Source organism: Chenopodium album, chromosome 27 (assembly GCF_948465745.1).
Source record: "Chenopodium album chromosome 27, dcCheAlbu1.1, whole genome shotgun sequence".
Taxonomy (NCBI): Eukaryota; Viridiplantae; Streptophyta; class Magnoliopsida; order Caryophyllales; family Amaranthaceae; genus Chenopodium; species Chenopodium album.
Window position 1 is genome coordinate 615,092 of NC_137860.1, and position 20,757 is coordinate 635,848.

The 20,757-nt window shown below is 35.4% G+C and overlaps 2 protein-coding genes across 3 annotated transcripts; one reads left to right on the forward strand and one right to left on the reverse strand.

The window, feature by feature from the left end:
* The first annotated feature begins 6,940 nt into the window (after window positions 1-6,940).
* Window positions 6,941-7,378, forward strand: LOC145618943 (uncharacterized). The gene has a single exon (XM_081673552.1). It carries the CDS (start codon window positions 6,941-6,943, stop codon window positions 7,376-7,378), a length of 438 nt encoding a protein of 145 aa, XP_081529678.1.
* Window positions 7,379-9,009: 1,631 nt separating this feature from the next.
* On the reverse strand, window positions 9,010-19,902 carry LOC145620887 (uncharacterized). 2 transcript variants are annotated; one of them, XM_081675610.1, is made up of 16 exons: window positions 19,583-19,902; window positions 18,740-18,815; window positions 18,352-18,440; window positions 17,514-17,603; window positions 16,194-16,238; window positions 16,050-16,105; window positions 15,157-15,295; window positions 14,838-14,915; window positions 14,556-14,743; window positions 14,360-14,462; window positions 14,114-14,284; window positions 12,604-12,821; window positions 12,424-12,511; window positions 11,952-12,011; window positions 11,770-11,837; window positions 9,010-9,611 (listed from the first exon to the last, which is right to left on the reverse strand). In XM_081675610.1, the coding sequence occupies exons 1-12, from the start codon at window positions 19,739-19,741 to the stop codon at window positions 12,648-12,650; spliced, it is 1,368 nt and encodes a 455-aa protein (XP_081531736.1). In that variant the 5' UTR covers window positions 19,742-19,902; the 3' UTR covers window positions 9,010-9,611; window positions 11,770-11,837; window positions 11,952-12,011; window positions 12,424-12,511; window positions 12,604-12,647. The 2 variants fall into 2 exon arrangements, with proteins under 2 accessions (XP_081531736.1, XP_081531735.1); XM_081675609.1 differs by having other exon boundaries at window positions 11,759-11,837.
* Window positions 19,903-20,757: the final 855 nt, after the last annotated feature.

Consider the following 20,757-nt stretch of genomic DNA (forward strand, 5'->3'; position numbering starts at 1 on the left):
ATAACCTTGTGGAATAATTAATAAATTCATTCCACTTAAACCATTCAATTCTAATCCTTTAATAATCCAAATGTGGTTAACAAACCAATCCAATAAAAATATGCTTGTATCAACATTCCATACAAATAATTAATTCAATATAATTCAATATGCTTGCATCCATAATTCCATATAAACATAATCAATTCACCAAAACATGTCTCATAAACATAAGCACATGAATTAATTAAATGTATAACCAAACAATTTTCATCCAAGTGTTCTCTAATCATGAAACTAAGTTCTTTTCTATTGGTACCTAAACATGATACTACTTGCAACGAAGTAGATATGTACGTACCTCGTATAAACAATCCTTTGCGCCACTTTTAAAAACTAGAAATCACCTTCAATAATCTCCTCTCCTAAACCAAACAATAACATCTCAATCAATACTCAATCAATCAGATTTACAGCAACACTAACTTACTTTAAAACCTTCAAAATCCAAATCAAACAACACTTTAAAACCCTCCCTTTAGTTAAAATTAAAGGCTTATATATAGTTCTTTAAATTTTCTTCATAAAAACCTTAAAATACATCATTATACATGAAATTACAGCAAGTTTAAAGTTTAATTAAAATCTTAAAATTATTTAAAAACCTCTAATAATCTCCCTTTTTAATGGGTGATTAAACCCTCTTTATAAAACATCAAAAGTAGTACTTAGGAACTATTTCCAGCACTTAAAACTTCAATAAAAAAAAAATTTATTTATGCTTAATTAACTTTAAACATAATTAATTTTATTAATCTAACTCAAGGATAATATTTTAAGTATAAAAAACTTTGTTAAAATCAAAAACTGCCCGAAAATCATATTTAGAGGCTGAATTTGGCCACGAGAGGGTGGTGCTCACTACCAAAGTTAGTGAGTCTTTCTTAAAACGTTGTTTCTACATGGAAAACACTACTTTTTTTGTCAAAATCGGATGAGTTCAGAACCTGATCGGGATTAAAACGGGATTAATATTAATGAACGGAAATCTTAAAGTTAAAACACGAATTTAAGTGTTCAAAACAATCTGGAATTAAGTTAAACTAATTAGTACTTATAATCACCAAAATTTCAAAACATCATTACTTTAAAAGCCCTAAATCAATTGTTCATAAAAACCCTAAAATCATGATTTTCAATAATTAAAAACCCTAGGTTATAAAATTTACAAAATCTGAAAATTATGACACTTATAAAATCTGAAATTATAAAGTTTAATCATCAAAATACAATTTGATACTAATTAAATTAATTTCAAACAATAAAATCAAAACCCATAATCAATAATTATAAATACACAAATTAATAAAACAAAGGAGAAAGAAAAAAAGACTAACCTTTTGTGTGGGGAAATTTTTTGGGGATTCATGAGGTATTTATAGGAGAGAATTGTAGGGTAAATAAGAATATTGGGCCTCATAAAAATAATGGGTCGATTACAAATGGGTTAGGCTTGTGTGATTGGACATAAATTGTAGAATAAAGGTGCATAAAATAATTTGTTCAAATAAATTTCGACCCAGATTAATAATTTGAAACTTTTGAAATTAAATTATGAAAAATAACAAATAAATTTTATAAATAAAATAAATTTTCATTTATAAAATATTTAAAAAATACGGGGGATTACAGATGAAGTCCAAATTCACTTACACACGGACAAACAACACGTCCGAGCAAAAGCAAAAGAATGACAAGAATAAAGATAAGGGAGATGATGGGAACAGCACTGATTCAGGCTTTGTAGCCGTGATATCAGGAGGATTTGCCGCAGGCGGCCCCACTATGAAGGGGATCAAGCAGGACGCCCGGAACCTGGGAAAGGTGATGCAAATGGACTAAGTAAAGGCTGAACCCTTCCCCGAAGTAATCATCAGTGAGGCTGATCGGGGGGAGGTCAAAGCCTTACACAATGATCCCATGGTATTCATTATGAAGATAGCTAATTTGAAGGTCGGACGAATATTGATTGACACGGGAAGCGCGACTGATATCATCAGCCTGGCCGCCTTGTAGAATCTAAGCTTTCCAGAGGATGCTCTCCAGGACATCACTCACCCGTTGGTCGGATTTGGGGGGAATGTCATCCACCCGGTGGGGCGGATAGACTTACCTGTCCGGTTTGGGCAAAAAGGGGAAGGAAGGGATATGGTTGTCCGCTTCTTGGTTGTGAAAGAGCTGACTAGATATAATGTCATACTCGGACGTCCTACACTAAATGCAGCAAAAACAGTCATTGTGCCTCACCTAATGCTGCTAAAGTTTGAGAGGACAGACGGGAAAATAGGTACAATCCAAGGAAGTCAGAAGATGGCAAAAGAATGTAATCAGTTGGCGGTTAAGCCTACAGCACGCGAACCAAAACCGCCCGAGCCAAAAGAAAAAGGAACCTCTCTCCCAACACACCAGGTCGGCAAGAAGCGTAAGGCGGCCAAGATAGAGCAAGCATAGCAGCTAATGACAGTCGGTCGGCCAGAAGAGTTACGACCCCAACCGGCCGGCAGCCACCAAGATATAGTGTTTGACCCCGATCAACCAGGTCGGACGGTTAGTGTGGGCACTATAGCTTTGGGTGTGCTTGGGGATGAGTTAATTCAATTGTTGAGGAAGTTCAAAGATGTATTTGCATTTGATGTTGGCGAGATGCCAGGTATAAGCCCTAACCTGGCCGTGCATAAGTTGGCTGTAAACCCGGCCATTAATCCTGTCCGCCAGAAGAAAAGGAATCATGGAGAAGAGAGGAATCAGGCGGCCGCAGCGGAAGTTAAAAAGCTTCTGGACGCCGGTTTCATTCGGCAATGTTATTACCCAGAATGGGTGGCCAATGTGGTGCTTGTGAAGATGGGTGATTAAACCCTCTTTATAAAACGTCAAAAGTAGTACTTAGAAACTATTTCCAACACTTGAAACTTCAATAAAAACATATATTTATGCTTAATTAACTTTAAACATAATTAATTTTATTAATCAAACTCAAGGATAATATTTTAAGTATGTAAAAACTTCGTTAAAATAAAAAACTGCCCGAAAATCATATTTAGAGGCTGAATTTGGCCTCGAGATGGTGGTGCTCATTACCAAAGGTAGTGAGTCTTTTTTAAAACGTGGTTTTCACATGGAAAACACTACTTTTTTGTCAAAATCGGATGAGTTTAGAACCTGATCGGGATTAAAACGGGATTAATATTAACGAACGGAAATCTAAAAATTAAAACACGAATCTATTTGTTCAAAATAATCTGGAATTAAGTTAAACAAATCAGTAGTTATAATCACCAAAATTTCAAAACATCATTACTATAAAAGCCCTAAATCAATTGTTTATAAAAACCCTAAAATCATGATTTTCAATAAATTGAAACCCTAGGTTTATAATTCATAAAATATGAAATTTATAACATAAATATAATCTGAAATTTATAATCTTTATACCATTAAAATATAATTTGATACTAAAAATATAATCTTTATACTAAAATCAAAACCCAAAACAATTAAATTAACATTAAGCAAAATAATGAAACAAAGGAGGATGAAAATAAGACTAACCTTTTTGTGTGGGAAATTTTTGGAGATTCATGGGATATTTATAGGAGAGAATTATTGTAGGGTAAAAAGAAAGATTGGGCCTCATAAAAATAATGGGTCGATTAAGTAAACAAATGGGTTAGGCTTGTATGATTGGACTTAAATTGTAGAATAAAGGTGCATAAAATAATTTGTTCAATAATTTTCGACCCAGATTAATAATTTGAAACTTTTGAAATTAAATTATGAAAAATAACAAATAAATATTATAAATAAAATAAATTTTCATTTATAAAATATTTAAAAATACGGGGGATTACAGTTTAACCCAAAATCGGTCGATTTCGGCCGTTCGTGGCTAATTTCATTAGAGGTGGCTAATTTCGAGATTTGGGGAAGGGAAGGGGTAGGGGAGGGGTTTTCGGGGGTGAGGAAAGGGAAGGGGTGGCTGGGCGGTGGCTAATTTCGAGATTTGGGGAAGGGAAGGGGTGGGGGAGGGGTTTTCGGGGGTGGGGAAAGGGAAGGGGTGGCTGGGCGGCGGCTTCCGGCAGCGAGGGAGGGGTTTTTGGGGGTGGGCGTGAATTTCCGGCGGGGTGGGGGTGGTGATGGAGTGTTTTCCGGGAATGGGGGTGGTGGCTGGGTTTGGTGGTTTTTTTAATTTTTTTTTTTTTTTTTTTTTTACCTATCACGTGTTGACACGTGTCTAGGTAACCTGCTACATCAGGTTGGATGACCTGTTGGGTGCAATAGAAATTAATACCCCCTAAAGTTGGGTGCAATAGATGATAAACGAAAGTTGGGATTAATTTCGGCGGACGAGGCAAAGTTCATACTAATGGGAGCAATTTTTCCTAGTATATTTGATCATTTTAAGGAGTGTGTTCGGTTCGATTAATATTCCTAAAAATTTGATGAGCATTTTCAATCCAACTTTCTTTTCTTTCTCTTCTACCTTTTTCGAAAACAATTCATTTAAAGTAAAATCCTTATATGATTACCTTGTTGAAGTCAACACAAATCATGACATTCCATTAATGATTGTTCGTGAATTTTTTGACATTCTTCATCAACAAACTTGCTTAAAGTGAATTCGTATTACAAGGATAAAAAAAAAGGGTAAAACAATCATTTTGACTCTAGTTCATTGTTTGAATGCTTGGCAGAAGAGGTTTAAGTGAACGCGCTCAATTTCTCGTGACACACATTACTAGGTCATATTCCACATTCGCATACTAGTCCAATCACGAGTGACAAAGCAGCATTGGAGAAACTTAGACAGGAACTCCAAAACCTAAAGGCCCTACGAGAAGAAGAAGCCCAATTAAAGGCTCATAAAAAAAAAGCAGAAAAGGCTAAAATAAAAGCAGAAAAAGAAAACATTCTGCAAGAAAAGGCAAGAGTCGAAAAGCTAGAGGCCTTGGAGAAACTTGTCCTTCGAGCTAGCTCAGGGACTAAGTACTTCAATTATGAGCTTGCACCACAACCTACGATGGGAACACCCTCCTTACAATGAGTAAGGCGTATGCCGTATGATATGGTGGAACGGGTCTTTTGGGAGAGAGTGATGGACAGGATGGGTTTCTTGGGTGCGTGGATTGGTAGAATCATGAGCTGTTTGCCGAGTGTCCAATTTGCATTTCAAATAAATGGACATATCTCAGGTTCGGTCACTCCCTCAAGAGGTCTCCGCCAAGGTGATCCGATTTCCCCGTACTTATTTTTGCTTCGTGCGGATGCCTTCTCGACTCTCTTAAATAAAGCTGCTATGGAGGGGCTTATTCATGGTGTAAGGGTTTGCAGGGGGCGCCTCGGGTGTCACTTTTGTTCTTTGCCAATAACAGTATTCTTTTTGCTTGAGCTAATACTCAAGAGTGCTCTGTGATAGAAAATATGATTAGCAAGTATGAAAGAGCTAAAACTAATTTAAATAAACTGAAGTGGCTTTTAGTTAAAAAGTGTGTGAATCTCATCGGAAAGATTTTTTTGATACTTTGGGGGTTCGGGAGGTGTAGAGACATGAGAAATACCTTGGTTTACCTACGATATATAATTGGTAGATCGAATAGAGCGTTTTTGCAGGGTTAAAGGAACGTCTCTAGAATAAGCTACAAGGGTGGAAGGAAAAATTGTTATCAACGCCCGAAAAGTGTTGATTAATGCGGTTGCACATGCGATTCCCACATTTTGAAGATCCCTGGTGGTATCATTGATGAGATACATACTCTATTGGCTAGCTTTTGGTAGGGGTCTACGGGGGCTAGGAATAAGCTACATTGGCAAAAGTGGGAGGATTTATGCAAACCTAAAGCTATGGGTGGTATGGGTTTCCGTGATCTCCGGGTTTTCAACCAAGCTTTATTGGCTAAACAATGTTGGTGCCTCCATCATAACCAAAGTACTTTGTTACACTCCATCTTGTAAACTAAATATTTTAAACATTGTGATGTGTTGGAGTCTTGTCGTGGTTATGATCCTAGTTATACTTGGAGGAGCATGTGGGGTGCCAAATCTTTGTTACTTGATGGTTGAAATGGATAATAGGAAATGGTTGCAATATTCTTGTTTGGGAATCGGCTTGGCTACTAGGGGCGTCTTCCATATGTGTTCCAAGCCCAATGAATCATAGAAACATGGATTTGCGAGTGAGAGACTTAATTGATCATGAAAGTATGCATGTCTTGGCGTGCTGATGTTATACAAGATAATTTTAATGCTAATGATCAAGCTTTAATCTTATCTATCCCATTGTCTTATCGAAACACTAAGGATAAGATGTATTGGTGGCCTGCAAAGAACAGGAAGTACTATGTGCGGTCGGGATATTGGCTGGGAAAGGAAGGTATGGCTTCAAGGCAAAATCAACCGAGTGATGTTGCGTGGAGAATCACAAAGGTCCCCGAAACTTGCCTACTTCCTTTGGAGGTCTTGTAAGGGGTTCCTAGTTGTTAGGGAGAGGCTTCACTTTCGTCATTTGGTTGATGATGGGACTTGTGGGATATGTGGAAATGGTGTTGAATCCATTATTCATGCCACTTTTGACTGTACCTCTGCTCGTACCATATGGGCTGCTAGCAGTTTCTCTGCACTCGTGGATCAAGCACCCTCATTGTGCTATAGAGAAAGGTTGATTTGGTTGGCGTCTAAGGTTAGTAGTGAGGAATTGAATTCTATTGCAACGTTGGCTTGGGCTGCTTGGTGGTGCCGCAATTTGATCACTTTTGAAAATGCTTCTGCGTGCCCGATTAGTATTGCTTCCAATATGTCAAAATTGGTTGCTGAGTATGGTAGGTGTTCGTGGGAAATGGGTTTTAGGGGCTACCAGCTGCAACTGCTTGGTTTCGGCCTAGTAGAGGGATGGTGAAGGTGAATTGCGATGCACACGTGGGAAGCGAGACTGGACTTGCATGGGGTAGTAATTAGAGACGAGGGTGGGAGACTTTTGGCTGCTGCAGTGAAGAAGGAACGAGCTGGATGGAAAGAAGACCTTGCGGAGGCTGTTGCGTGTCGCTATGGTCTTCAGGTAGCATCGAGGCTTGGTTACTCTGTTGTGGCCTTGGAGAGTGATGCGTTTAATATCGTGAAGTATGTCAAGATGAAGACTGATAGCTATACACCTTTTGCTCTACTTGTTGATGATATTTGTACTCTTTCTTGTTCTCTTGTAGCTTTTTCTATGTCTCATGTTAAGCGTACGGGTAACACACTAGCACACCATGTTGCTAGGTGGGACTCTAGAGGATGTAACGAATTTGTTTACTTAGGTTCGTTTCCCCAAAGCCTCTTAACTTTGACGGAAATTGATCTTTATTAATACTAATCCGCAGGTGGTTTCAAAAAAAAAACATCTAATAGTATGAAAATGAACATTAATATTGTAAGAATGAACATATGATAGTATCAAAATGAACATTTTATTTTGTAAGAAATAATATCCTATAGCAAGAAAATGTTCATTCTTGTTATATTGAAGGTTCATTTTTAAAATGAGGGACCAGCCAGATATGGCTAGTCTCGGGACCAGCTAAAAATTTGCGGTAAAAGAAAGGTATCAATCCATAAACCATGACCAAAGAAACCCAATTCTGTACTCCTCATTTTATTTATTTATATATATCATTATTTGTGGTTTGTAAAATTTTGGACAAAGCTAAGTTTTTTTTTTTTTTTTTTTTTTTTTTTTTTTTTTTTTTTTTGCAATATTGTTATTACCTTTAAAACCCTGATATTGAGCAATGAGGATCACTCAAACGAAGTTCTATGCATGCACCACACTATACTCCATGGGGTACCCCTAGCTAGTTTACAAATCTTTATTTTTTTTATACATGTTGAAAAAAAAAATAATTAATAAGAAGAAGAAAAAAATATTAAAATGCCATGAAATAAATAAAAATGTGGGTGGTTTAAATTGGTAAATCATGGTCAAAACTAGAAGACATTTAAGGGTTGAATGGTGTCTGAAAAGTCCACCACTCCACCTATTACGACTGGTTCATGAATAATGAAATTGAACTACGTTGTTTTTTTTGACAAATTCCATTTAATATAATAGACAACCCAACCCATTTAAATATTTAATGCCTAACATACATTTTCCATGATTGTGATAGCTTATCATATCACTTTTCTGCTCCTAATTTTCTCATTGACAAATGAGTTTCAATAGGAGTATTATTATTTGTTTGTTAGGAGCATCTAACTACTTGTAAATATAATTGTACCATAAGGAGTATTATTATTTCGTTGTTAAAAAAAAAAAACAATAATACTCCTAGTAGTTAAAGACTATAAGTCGGGTTGATATTTCTCCGCGTTCTCAATAATCTGTTACAAAATAAGCGCATCCCGCTAGATTGATGAATGGATATAATTGTTATCAAATAACTTTGGTTATGCATTTTATAATTTGTAAATAAAATTCAAGCAAGTCAAAGATAGTAAACGATAGTGAACAAAGTCAATACACTTAAAGTGAACTGAAGTGAAATTAAGCCAAATCCACTAAGGCTGATTGTAGAACCCTTTTAGAGTTTAAGGACATGTGATGTGGGGTCTAATTATTTTGCCCTAACCATATCTCATCTTCATGCTTAGTGAAACTGCAAAGTTTCTATCTAACCTTTTCTTTTCCATCGATCTTATAATATCATACTTTCCGACATCTTTAGTGGTACAATTTTACCAAGCTTTTACAACTTTTACAATTCATCATTGTTATTGAATTCTTAGAAAAGAAAATAATTAAATACATCAACAAAATGAAAAGTTAAACATGAAGTACAATATTTACAATAAAATGTCTCCAAACTATGTCAAAGTTTCTATTCAGTATATTGATATAGTAAAGTTTATGGCTTCATATATCTTGAAGAATGTTAATTATTGCCGGCTCTTTCTCAGGTAATCAGGTTTCTGTCTTCATTAATCTTGAAAAACACAAGCTAAGCATCAAGAAAAAGATTGTCATGTTGATGACACAATTAATAAGTAATGTCAAAACTAGACTAGACGAAGGTAGTACAACAAACATACTCCTAATTATAGATGGAAACAAAGGAGCTGTCACCTACAAACATGAGCGGACAATCCATTGTTGCGAACCTTGAGTAGTTGAGTACGGCCACCATGACCAAGAGAAGGCCCCAAAGTCATCTAATGCACGTGCTAGAGGTGCAAGATGACACTTCTTCAAAAATACAAGGAGTGAAAACATTATCCATATAGCTCAGGGAACTAGTGTGAAGAAGTACCGATACTCAAAAGATCAAATGACAAACACCATCACTTATTACCCAACATGTAGTCGGTATTTTACTTTCTGACCAAGCTCACACAGGTATCATCATGCATGACAAACTACAAAATGTTTAAATAACAGCCAAATTGGAAAGACTCTGTCTCAAACAACGAAGAGTGTATATACTTTCGAAGCATTGTTCTGCATTACAATCAGCCAGTCATTTTTGAGTCAACATTCACACGTGTGGCAGGCCATCTATCTTCTTGGTGAAGGTCTAAATATAAAAGATGCAACATCTCATTCCCTGAACAAACAAGAAAAACGAAATTTCTGAGCTAGGATATTGTAATATGACCATCTACTATACAGAGTAGCATTTTGAAGTTCAAAATTCCCATGCTGGTTAGTATTAATAGCATGTGGCAGTATCAAGATAGCGAAGTGATAGGAATAACTACATGAAGTATAAATCAACATGTCTCCAGTATGTTCATCACATAAGTTGACCAGAGGACTTTAGTAGAACTGTAGAACATAAGCTAATCAACTTGAATAATGTTCACAATATACATACCCATTTGTTTCAAGCAGAAGTATTACCTTACAAAGAATGCAATATAACAGAACCTCATCAGCAGTTTTTAAAGAATGTCGAATATCAGACCTTATCAGCAGTTCTAAGAAAAATGCTACACATACTAGTATAGCATTTCTACAAAGAAGGCTCAAAAGTTAGTTGGATATATGTACAATTGGAAACTAGCAAGAGTAAATATATGAAGATAGGTAAGATGCTCCTGTAATAGCTCACTATGAAACTCAAATGGTTCCCTGAAAGTGAAACAGCAAAGCCCGCACATGATACAAAAAATCATACGTATATTATGAACATCTCTAGAATTAAGGGCAAGAATTCATTGTGGATAGACCTCCTTAGAATACTTTTGATAATGATAAGAGTCACAAGTCTACCCTACATTCCAGGCTGTCAGATATGGAAGATGAAGTTAGAACTCAGCTAAAAGGAACTCTTGTCTTCACCAGAAAAATCTGGGCCAAATACTCATGATAACTGTCAAGCACGTGAGAAAGGTGCACTTTGCTTGAGCAAGTCAAAACAGCTTGAAATGGACTGCAGAGTGTAGTTCTATTTGACAGTTGACACCATAACTAATTACAGGCTCCAGCTAAAAGCACGTAATAAGTTAAAGGCAATGTGACATTAGGAAACAGTCAACAAACATCAATCAATCTATATCCAAATTTAAAGATATCTAAAGGCAAAAGAAAACAATTACATCAAAATTAGGCTTTACGTTTATTTTGACAATAATGATCACCTTACATCGTAATGCATAATGGAACAAATGTCATAATTTCAACCAACAATACATTTTGACAGCATTAACATATTCTCCCAAAAAAATTCTCAAGTGTTGAGATCTACTGTTTAGGGCTAGAATTCATCATTTCTCACAAGCATCCAACCCAAATTAGCATACTTACTAATACTCTTAAGTCCTATACCTTTAACCAAGGCTCCCACTTGACACCAAGGAGGGTGGGCTTTACATTACCCATTGCAATTACAAAGAGGCCCTAACGGACTCAGCCCCTGAATTGGCAAAGCGGGAATTGCACCCAAACTATTTCTGCCCATTCTTCCAAAAACAAATGACAAGTAAAGACACTATCCATTTGTTTGACATGAGCTACTCACTGTATTATTGATGCTTTGCCAATTGTCCTGTGTAAGACCATGGTTGTCCAAAGTACAGTTCCAAGTTCTATATCTTACCAACACTTTCTGAAGATGATTAGTTTCAAATATAAGACAAATGTATCCAAAGAATCATTTTCCATTTATCAAGTCATCATCATCCTTGCTCTAGATGAGAATTTGCCTATAAACCACCAACCTAAATTCCACCCAAGCATATCAAGGAAAGGTAAAATGTACACAGCACTTCCTTCCATTCTAACCAATATCAACATAGCTTCAAATTTCAATGGATCATCATAACAGAGTGGCTTTTTGAAACCCCAACTCTCCATCAATGAGTCAAATCGACCAAATCTTCAGTTCCTAAAGCATCACTTAATTAAATGGCCAAATTCCAATTTATAATGATAGCAAGCTGATGCAAGTCAACATCTAATACCCACAATTGATATGACCCTAGTCGTCTATATATCCAACTTAAAGCCCAATTTGCATTTATTGTGCCATACTCAAAGCCCAAACACCATAAGCAACTATTGATACGACTCATAAGCCCAAACGTGTCGCATATATAATCCTACCAACCATTGATAGGGAATCTTATTTATTATTTCCAAAAGACTACAAAAACCATACAATAAAACTAGGCACAAGCTTAGGTAAACCAAATTTCCTCAGACAAGTTCATATAAATTAAAATAAGTAAAAATCAGGTGAATAGAACACACCCTAACCCTACTTGAAGTATGGGTGACTCAGAGCATCCTTAGCGCTGATCCTGTTGTTGGGATTAACGCACAGCAATCTCTGAAATATAAATATATGTACATATAAACAAAAGAGTTAGTTTTTATTTTTATTTAATACAAAATAAAATAATAAATTGATTTAAAATAATTTATACAATAATTAAACATTTACCTTTAGTAGGTCCCTCCCTTCTTCTCCTAATTTTGATACTGATGAAATATCCAGCTCCTCCTATACAAATCAAATATTCAAACAATGGTGACCAAAGTTGTAGAATCAGTCACAAAGGAAACAATGAGAACAAAATTGTTCCAGCAATCAAAGCCATGTGGCCAAATGATGGCACTTCAAAGACAATCTATATATAGCAAGATAATTGCAAAACACATATCAAACAAGATGGTCCCGAGTGGCAACAAGTTTATCAACAAGGGGAATTCACTTTCATATTAGTGCAGCAGCCACCTAATAGTCCAGATTTAAACATCTTGGACTTGGTTTTTTCAATTCCATATAGTCACTTCAACATAAAAAGATGCCAAAAAATGTTAATGAGCTACTAGCAGCAGTTAATCAAGCACTTCATCCATCAACACAAACATACTATGTAAACTGTAAACTTCACAATTTTTTGGAAACTTACTTGTAAACTGTAAACTTCCCAATCTTTTGGAAAATTAGAGAGCTGGGTGACACCCGGCCAGCTCGTTTCCGTGGGTGTACCCAACATCCTTCAAAAAAAAAATTAAATAATAATTCTCATTAGTATCAATTATTTTTTACAAAAACCAATTGAAAAAATTAAATAATACTAAAATAATACCTGAATATGGAATACAACATCACTGTTGACCTAAACTGATCAGATCAAGGGGGGTTAGGTAATTGGATAATTGCATTCATAGACTCAGAAGAATTAAATGGGTCGACACCGAGGGCCATCTCATAAAAGATGCACCCCAGAGACCACATATCGACGGCCATAGTATAGCCCTCTGAGCCAAGTAAAAGCTCAGGGGCACTATACTCTGGGGTTGCAACCTGAAAAAAAATTTTAAAAAAAATTGAATAAACACTTAGTTGTCCATCCATCGTCATACAACCCAATTAAAAACACGTAGGTTGCTTGGACTAAAGAGCTCCCAATGTAAGCTAAACCCTTTTTCAAGACTACAAAGCAGGAAATCAGCAATAGACACACAACTTTGCAACAAACAGAAGATAAAGAAGTATCAGAACATGTGTCTGATAGATTTGGACTTTTGGAGTGTCATTCAAAAGTGTTTTAGGATCTACAGCAAGATTAGAGTCACCATAACAGAGGCCTTCCCAAAAAAATGAAACAATAAAAAAATCATGGTGGGGATGGAATATGCGAACAATTGCAAAATGAAAGGGCATGTTGCAATTCAAGCAAAGGGAGGTAACCAGTAGTATAAAAAGCAGAAAGGAAACAAAAGCAGCCTAGAATATGTAATATGATTCAAATTGTTCTAAAGCTAAACATATTGAATAGGTTTTACAAGGAAATTCAGAAATCCAGAAAAGCTCTACCATGGATTTTATGCGTGAGACATCCAGACAACTAGACACTTTCGAAATTATTGACAAAACAGATCAGAAGATAATATCTCCCAACAAACAAAACATTCATACAAATGACTTTAGAGAGGGATGCTTTCAAATAGCCAAGAAAAGATATACAATATGAACATCAATGATTTTTCAAACAGGAAAATTATCAGGAAATCAGCAAAGACACACAACTTTGCAACAAACAGAAGATAAAGAAGTATCAGAATATGTGTCTGATAGATTTGGACTTTTGGAATGTCATTCAAAAGTGTTGAAGGATCTACAGCAAGATTAGAGTCACCATAACAGAGGCCTTCCCAAAAAAATGAAACAATAAAAAAATCATGGTGGGGATGGAATATGCGAACAATTGCAAAATGAAAGGGCATGATGCAATTCAAGCAAAGGGAGGTAACCAGTAGCATAAAAAGCAGAAAGGAAACAAAAGCAGCCTAGAATATGTTATATGATTCAAATTGTTCTAAAGCTAAACGTGTTAAATAGGTTTTACAAGGAAATTCAGACATCCAGAAAAGCTCTACCATGGATTTTATACGTGAGACATCCAGACAACTAGACACTTTCAAAATATTGACAAAACAGATCAGAAGATAATATCACCCAACAAACAAAACATTCATACAAATGACTTTAGAGAGGGATGCTTTCAAATAGCCAAAAAAAGATATACAATATGAACATCAATGATTTTTCAAACAAGAAAATTATAAAAATCAATGAAATCAAATTATATGTACCAATGGTGTGACTTGGGTACCGGGGCATAGAAACCCTCGAGAGAGCCCAAAATCACAAATCTTCAGACAACCTTCGTCGGTCACCAGAATGTTTTCAGGCTTCAAATCCCGATGCACTATGCATCTCTCATGGAGATACGCCACTCCAGAGAGAAGTTGGAGCAAAAAAGTCTAAAATCAAAAACAAATAAATTGATTAGAAATTAAAATTCGATTTTTATATTTTATGTAATTAACTAGAATTACCTTAGTGGCAGAGGCAATGGATTTTATTATTTTTTGCAAATTATTGGCGACATATTCCATCACCAAACACAGATGGCCTCCGAAAACATAGACTGTCTCCAACCTATGTAAAACAAATTAAAATTTCAATTTAAATCTATTCTAATTTGAAAAATAAAAGGTATCTACTGTTTTGATAGAAAAGTAATGTTCATACTTAACAATATTGGGATGATCAATGTCATATAATAGAGAAATTTCTCTATTAATTTCTTTTGTCAATTCGCCTCCTTCAAGTCTCATCACCTTCATTGCAAAGTTAGAATTCTCCCTTTTGACTTTAAACACCTCTCCGAAACCACCAATCCCTAACGATTCAAGAATTTCCAACCCATGAAGTTTTGCCTAACAAAAAAAAAAAAAAAAAAAAAAAAATTGTAAATATATTGAGTACATTAATTAAATACTATAATAATAATAATATTGAAAAGATGCTTACCCCGATAGAAGGAAAGGGTGCTTTGCGCGGAATTCTTAGCTTGGGTGGTGGCGGTGGCGGTGGAGCCACTCCTTTTTTCTGTTGAGGAGAGTGAGAGTTAGGGTTTTGCAAACATGCAGTCAAACTATAGCACTAAAAAAATACCAAAGGCAGTAGGCATGTAAATTGAAACTTTCCCAATACTACTAACCAGGTCGGTGGAACTACACCAAAAGCGTACGCTAATTGCACAAAATACACATTGCTAGATGACAAGCCAGTAGGCATGTTTTGCAGGAGATAATTACAAGCAAAAGCAGAAAAAAAATGAATTTCACACCTTCATGGAAACGGTCTTCTTTACTTCCTCCACTCTCTCTTCAACTTCTTTTTTATGTTTCTTGTCCACCTCGCTCATGTTATCAGCCCATTTAATCTTCTCTTGAATTGTCAAAAGTAAGTTGTCTGAAGTTGCCAGCCTTTAACACATACACACAAAAATATACACCATTATATAGGATTTGCACTGGCAAGCAATACAAAAGCAAAGTTGTTCTATAGAAATAACCAATAAACATAACAAAGCAGATTGATTACTTAGAAAGCTTGATATGCACCCAACCCTCAACATTAAAACAAATAAAGAAATAAAAACTGCTACAAATTCCCAGCTGCTAGGAGGTCCAGATAGGAAGGGTCAAACAATGATTCATGAAATGTACACCGGACTCCTATTCTTAGAGGGGGGGGGGGGGGATTTGCATTCCTTGGATACAGTCTAAGGTAATCAACTAATCATAGATCATATGACCCAAAGGAATTTCCCAACACGATATAACAATCAAGAATTAGACACTGCAATAAAAATAAATAAATAAATAATCAAATAGTGTTCTTAAAAGTGACCAAGTTATAAAACTTGGGCCAATGTCAGAGTCTTAAACATGTTAGGATGTGACCTAACAGAGTGTTTGTCCACATTCCACAAGCTCTCCTCTGTTTGCTTTCAGATCAACTGATGATATCAGATGAGAAGAGAAACCAATAACTTAATTACAGAACAAATGTGGGGAAAGAAGTAGAATGAGAATCCACAAATATTGGGGTAAAACAATCAATCAGAATGACATACCATCAGTTCACAAGTTACAAATCCAGTATAAAGATCATCCTTATTGGCACATTATCCACTTAGAAAGAAAAAAAAAAGGCTTTATGCAAAAGTCAAAATACCAGTTAGTCCTGCCCAATTGCCCTGGTCTAAGATCCCTTCCAGCAGTGAACACTACCTGCATCCAAATGACAACTGTATCAAACTTCAAAAGGCTTAAACACTCATTGTGAGGAGATGGAGTAAAGAGTCTGCAATTATAGCACCTCAAAACATCCTCGGCATTGATCCAGCTTTCCTCTAACAATGCCCTGTCAACCAACAATAAATGTCAGTTTACGATCGATAAATAAACACATCCTGATACTTAGGAGTTAGGACCCTCCCAAGATCACTCAATTATGTATACATAGAAAAACACTTGTCCAACCCTGTGCATAAAACCATAGCACGACATGATTAAGTATAAAAACAGATAGGTACATATAAAGGCCAATCAGTTTGATTCAGATGATTTCAAATTTGAGTAATGACGCAATGTAGCAAGCTTGAAACTGAATGTGTCTACTGTCTAGGGGCTGGAGCGAGTAAGAAGATAATAGTTTGATGCTCCAAGAAAGTCTAAAGCTAGTCAAGCAAAAAGCATCATTTATTTTGTTTGGAAATGCTAAACAAATATTAACATCTGTAGCTCAGGGCATAGGAGTTGATAGACTCTCAGCCCAGAAGTCAGGCCTGAAATACAAAAGGATCACTGACTACTGCATTCGCAAATTTGCCAAAAATCGTCATTCGTCACATTGATTAAACCCTAATGTCGCTTCTATTACGAAGCCCCCCCCCCCCCCCTCCCAATAAAGCTGGAAGTGAAAGTTCCCCCTCGCATGAATTTTTAAGATAAACCCCTTACAAGAATTAGAGGCCAAATTTTTCTATTTGTAACGAGAGAGAGAGAGAGAAGATCAAAGCATATCATAATTTGATTATAAAACTGTTTGCACTTCGGGTGAGTAACATGTAACAGACCAAACAAATTACTGATTGAATTTTTTTTTTTTTTTTTTTTTTTTTGGGGGGGGGGGGGGGGGGGGGGGGGATCCGGTGAGAACCATCTAGCTTTGGGTTCAACCAGCTACCTTATCACCTAATTTGATTTCGCATTTCTGTGTTTAACTCAAACATTGCTTGCCTCTTTTTGGGTGATTGTTAAGAAATAAGAAGCTGCACCAATAAATAGGCAACAGAGCTGCAGCATTATGCTGACAATTGAAACTTGAACCATAACTTCACAAATTGACTCAACATGACATCCATATAAATCATAAATGATCATCACGATACGACATCAAAACCCAAATTAAACAAGATTGAAATGAAACACAGGCCTGAAGTCCAAAGCTGAGCTGTAGAAATGTTAATGACATCTCATGGGAAAGAAAAGTAAAGAAAACATACCCTGAGTAAAAAGGAATATTTACACAAGAAACAAGATAGACAGATTTATTAATAAAGGCCAATAATACCTTAAATCAGTAAGCTCTATAAGTTTATATGGAGATGAAAATATAAGTTACCAGAATACGTACCGAATGCATGCACTCATTGATAAGAAAATCTTCCAGTTCACGCACATTTGTAACGTCTAGCTCCTCCATCAAATGATCATATGGTAGTACCTGAAAACAGCACAGACAAAAAACAGAACAGCAACAAAATTGAGAAGGAAGCATGGAACCATAAACCAACAATGCATTGCATTGTTTATCAACAACAATCCAGATAAGTTTATCATCGAATTATTTTATACATAGTAACCAAATTTGATGACTGGACTTGTAGATCATGCGTATGTAAAATGTATCAGAACACCAATATCATAGACCGAGGTGGCTATGAGCCCATGACGACTGCAGCATGTCAGTTGTAGTTCAAATTACCCACGTTAAAAGGGAAAACCGGACGTGACATGGTGTCAATTGACAATATATACAAGGAAAAAAAAAAGATACATGACATCCTAGCTGTGTAATAAAGAGAGAAATCGAGTAATTACACTAAGAAAACTAGAAACCCATTTGTTCAAAACCCTATATTGTCTCTCAGGATACTTGTCTCCATGAAACATCTAAGCTTATCGGCAACGAGTATTAATTTGTGAAATATCTATTTCCCACATTCTCCAATCTCAAAAGTAGCATGGAACACCAAGAATGCATTTTACTAAAATAGTCTCATTCTTCTCTTTAAAAAAATAAAAAGAAAATTAAAAAATTCTAGTAAGGGAATACATGTAAATTATCTGACTGGCACTGTACAAGAGTAATACAATTCAGCACTTAATATCAAAACACTAGACTTTGATGCTGAAAATCGACAAAGATTTCAATTCAAGGGGACAACAAATATGAATGGGGGCAGAAGTACCTTGCTTGTCTCAGCCAATGTGAGCACAGTGAGTTGCTTTAACTTGAGTAATTGGTCAGCAGCCAGCGGAGGTAGAGATCCAGCACTGCCTGCACATTAAACATTTCATGCGCCTAATCATAAAGACCCAAGATTAAGAGTTCCACAAATAACGATCAGATCAATGACAATGAAAGGCAAAATCAAACCAATATGAGCATTACAGCACTGGAAAGTTTACCCAGATCATAATAAACACCAGTACACCACAGTGTCATATGCCATGTTAAAAGCATTACTATGTATTGGACTCTTCTTTACAAAATAACATTTGGAAGGGGAAGTTGGGCTATCATTCACAAAACCACAAAATGCCACACATAAAACCAAAAAGACTAGAAAATCTTACTTTTATAATCACTCCAAGTTCCTTGAGCAAACAAACGGAGAAGATTAAGGTACACTGAATGTTCGCTTCCTTGGAGCTGCATCAAGGATAACAATAAGACAGAGAAAACACAAGCAAAAAACCAAAAACAAAAGGCATGTAAATAGTTTTTAGATCAGACAATAACAAGAAAAGAAAAGAAAAAATTCAAAATTCTCAATTAATTAGGAGATGCTACTGACTAAAGTTACACGATGACGGGCTTAGTCTTTAAATTTTCGCTCCAACCTTATTCCTATATCATTGCCATGACAGTTTACTAGTATTTGATAGTTCACCTTAATTACTACGACACGATCGACATATCTCGAGCTATTTTACAATGCAGCTAAATTTTAATTTTTTTCATTTGTAAAACCAATTTATTGCTTAACACTGCTTACTTCACCAACTTAAGTACTTAATCATATAGAATGCCGGCAGCATTACAATCGACATCGAATTAAGTAGAACGGTACTAGACTATTATTCTCATCACATTCCACTTGCTCAAATTCATAGAACTAAGGTGCCTAACCACCCCCCATTAAATTCATAATCAAACCATCATACTTGCATTCTTCTTCATAGTTGGGAATTAGTGAATTACACCAGTATACTAATTTGAACGAGTATCAAATTCTACTAATCAATACATTTTCAAACAAATATACGTACTCTTTCAAATTCCATAACCCTAACGAAACCTGACTACAAAATCGAACCCAAATCGTGAATAAATATCCACTAAAAAAAAAAAAACTAATTACGTGAATAAAATCAACAAAAACCTAAAAATCAATCAAATTGAAGAGAGAGAAAAACCTCGGCGACATTGGGAACAGCTAGAATTTCGGAGAATTTGAAGAGCAAAGGGTTGGAAGTAGCTTCGACGATGATTGGAACGAGGGAAGAACCCTCATTTGCCGACGCTTGCTTTACGAAGTGTTCGATTAATTCTGCTTGTCTCTGCTCGATATCCATTGTTGATGAAATTTAAAAAATTGGGAGTTTTCTGCAACTGAATTTTGATGATTACGAGTTATAATAATCTAGGGTTTCAGCAATTGATGATTAGAAGAAGGTGGAAAGAGAGGGAAAAAAAAAAGTGTGTGTGATTTTTATTTTTGGGTTTAGAGATTTAGAAGTTCGTATTGGTGTTCTAGAATTTTGATAGGAAAATTTTGTATACATCGGTTTTCAGTAATTTACTGTATATGGAGTACACATTTGTCAGATTTAGTGTCATTTGTCAGATTTAGTGTCACTTTTGTCAGATTTAGTGTTACTTTTGTCAAATTTATCAATAAAGCGTAAATAACTCTTATATATGTCAGGGTAACTTTTATGCGTTTTATAGTAATTTTTGCACATTTTATTGTCACTTTATAACGAATGTTCAGTAATTTACTGAACATCCGTTTTATTTAAAAGTTTGTTGGTCGCCAACTTTCCCTTCATCCCTAAAAAATTAACAATCGCCACAATTGGTGTGATTTTTATATTTGATAATTGATGATTAAATCCTATATATAAATCAGAAATAAATGTCATTGTAGTTTATTTAAATTATGCAAAAGTCAGGGCATTTATTTTGAAACATACAGAGATAAAAATTATTTACAGAGTACTACATATTTTCTTTGTCCTTAAGTTTTGGCGTTTTGCCCCATTATTGGAGAAATATGAGTCAAACTTTAAAATACTTTACGATAAAATACTCTTATCCTATGAGAAATAATACACTCCCTACATCTCGAAATAAATGGTATGTTGAATCTGTCTCATTGTATATTATATTAATATCTACTTCTTCCATTTATTTATAATTGCAACACTTTCCTAAAATGGAAATATCACAATAGTTTTTTTCTTTTAGACAACGGCTATAACAATACATCAAAGAAAACTTACCTACCCACTAGATCTGGTATATATTTCCAGTTCGTGGGTGTAAGAAACTTCAACATTATATGATCATGAGCTAATAAATTTATTGA

Bases quoted from the DNA above. Each gene is read 5' to 3' on its own strand.
- LOC145618943 (XM_081673552.1), top strand. From the start codon at position 6,941: ATGCACACGTGGGAAGCGAGACTGGACTTGCATGGGGTAGTAATTAGA.
- LOC145620887 (XM_081675610.1), bottom strand. From the start codon at position 19,741: ATGGATATCGAGCAGAGACAAGCAGAATTAATCGAACACTTCGTAAAG. The intron at 17,604-18,351 runs GTACTTCTGCCC...TGCTGTTTTCAG, and splicing joins CATTGGCTGAGACAAGCAAG to GTACTACCATATGATCATTT. The intron at 12,822-14,113 runs GTACATATAATT...ATTTTTTTTCAG, and splicing joins GTACCCAAGTCACACCATTG to GTTGCAACCCCAGAGTATAG.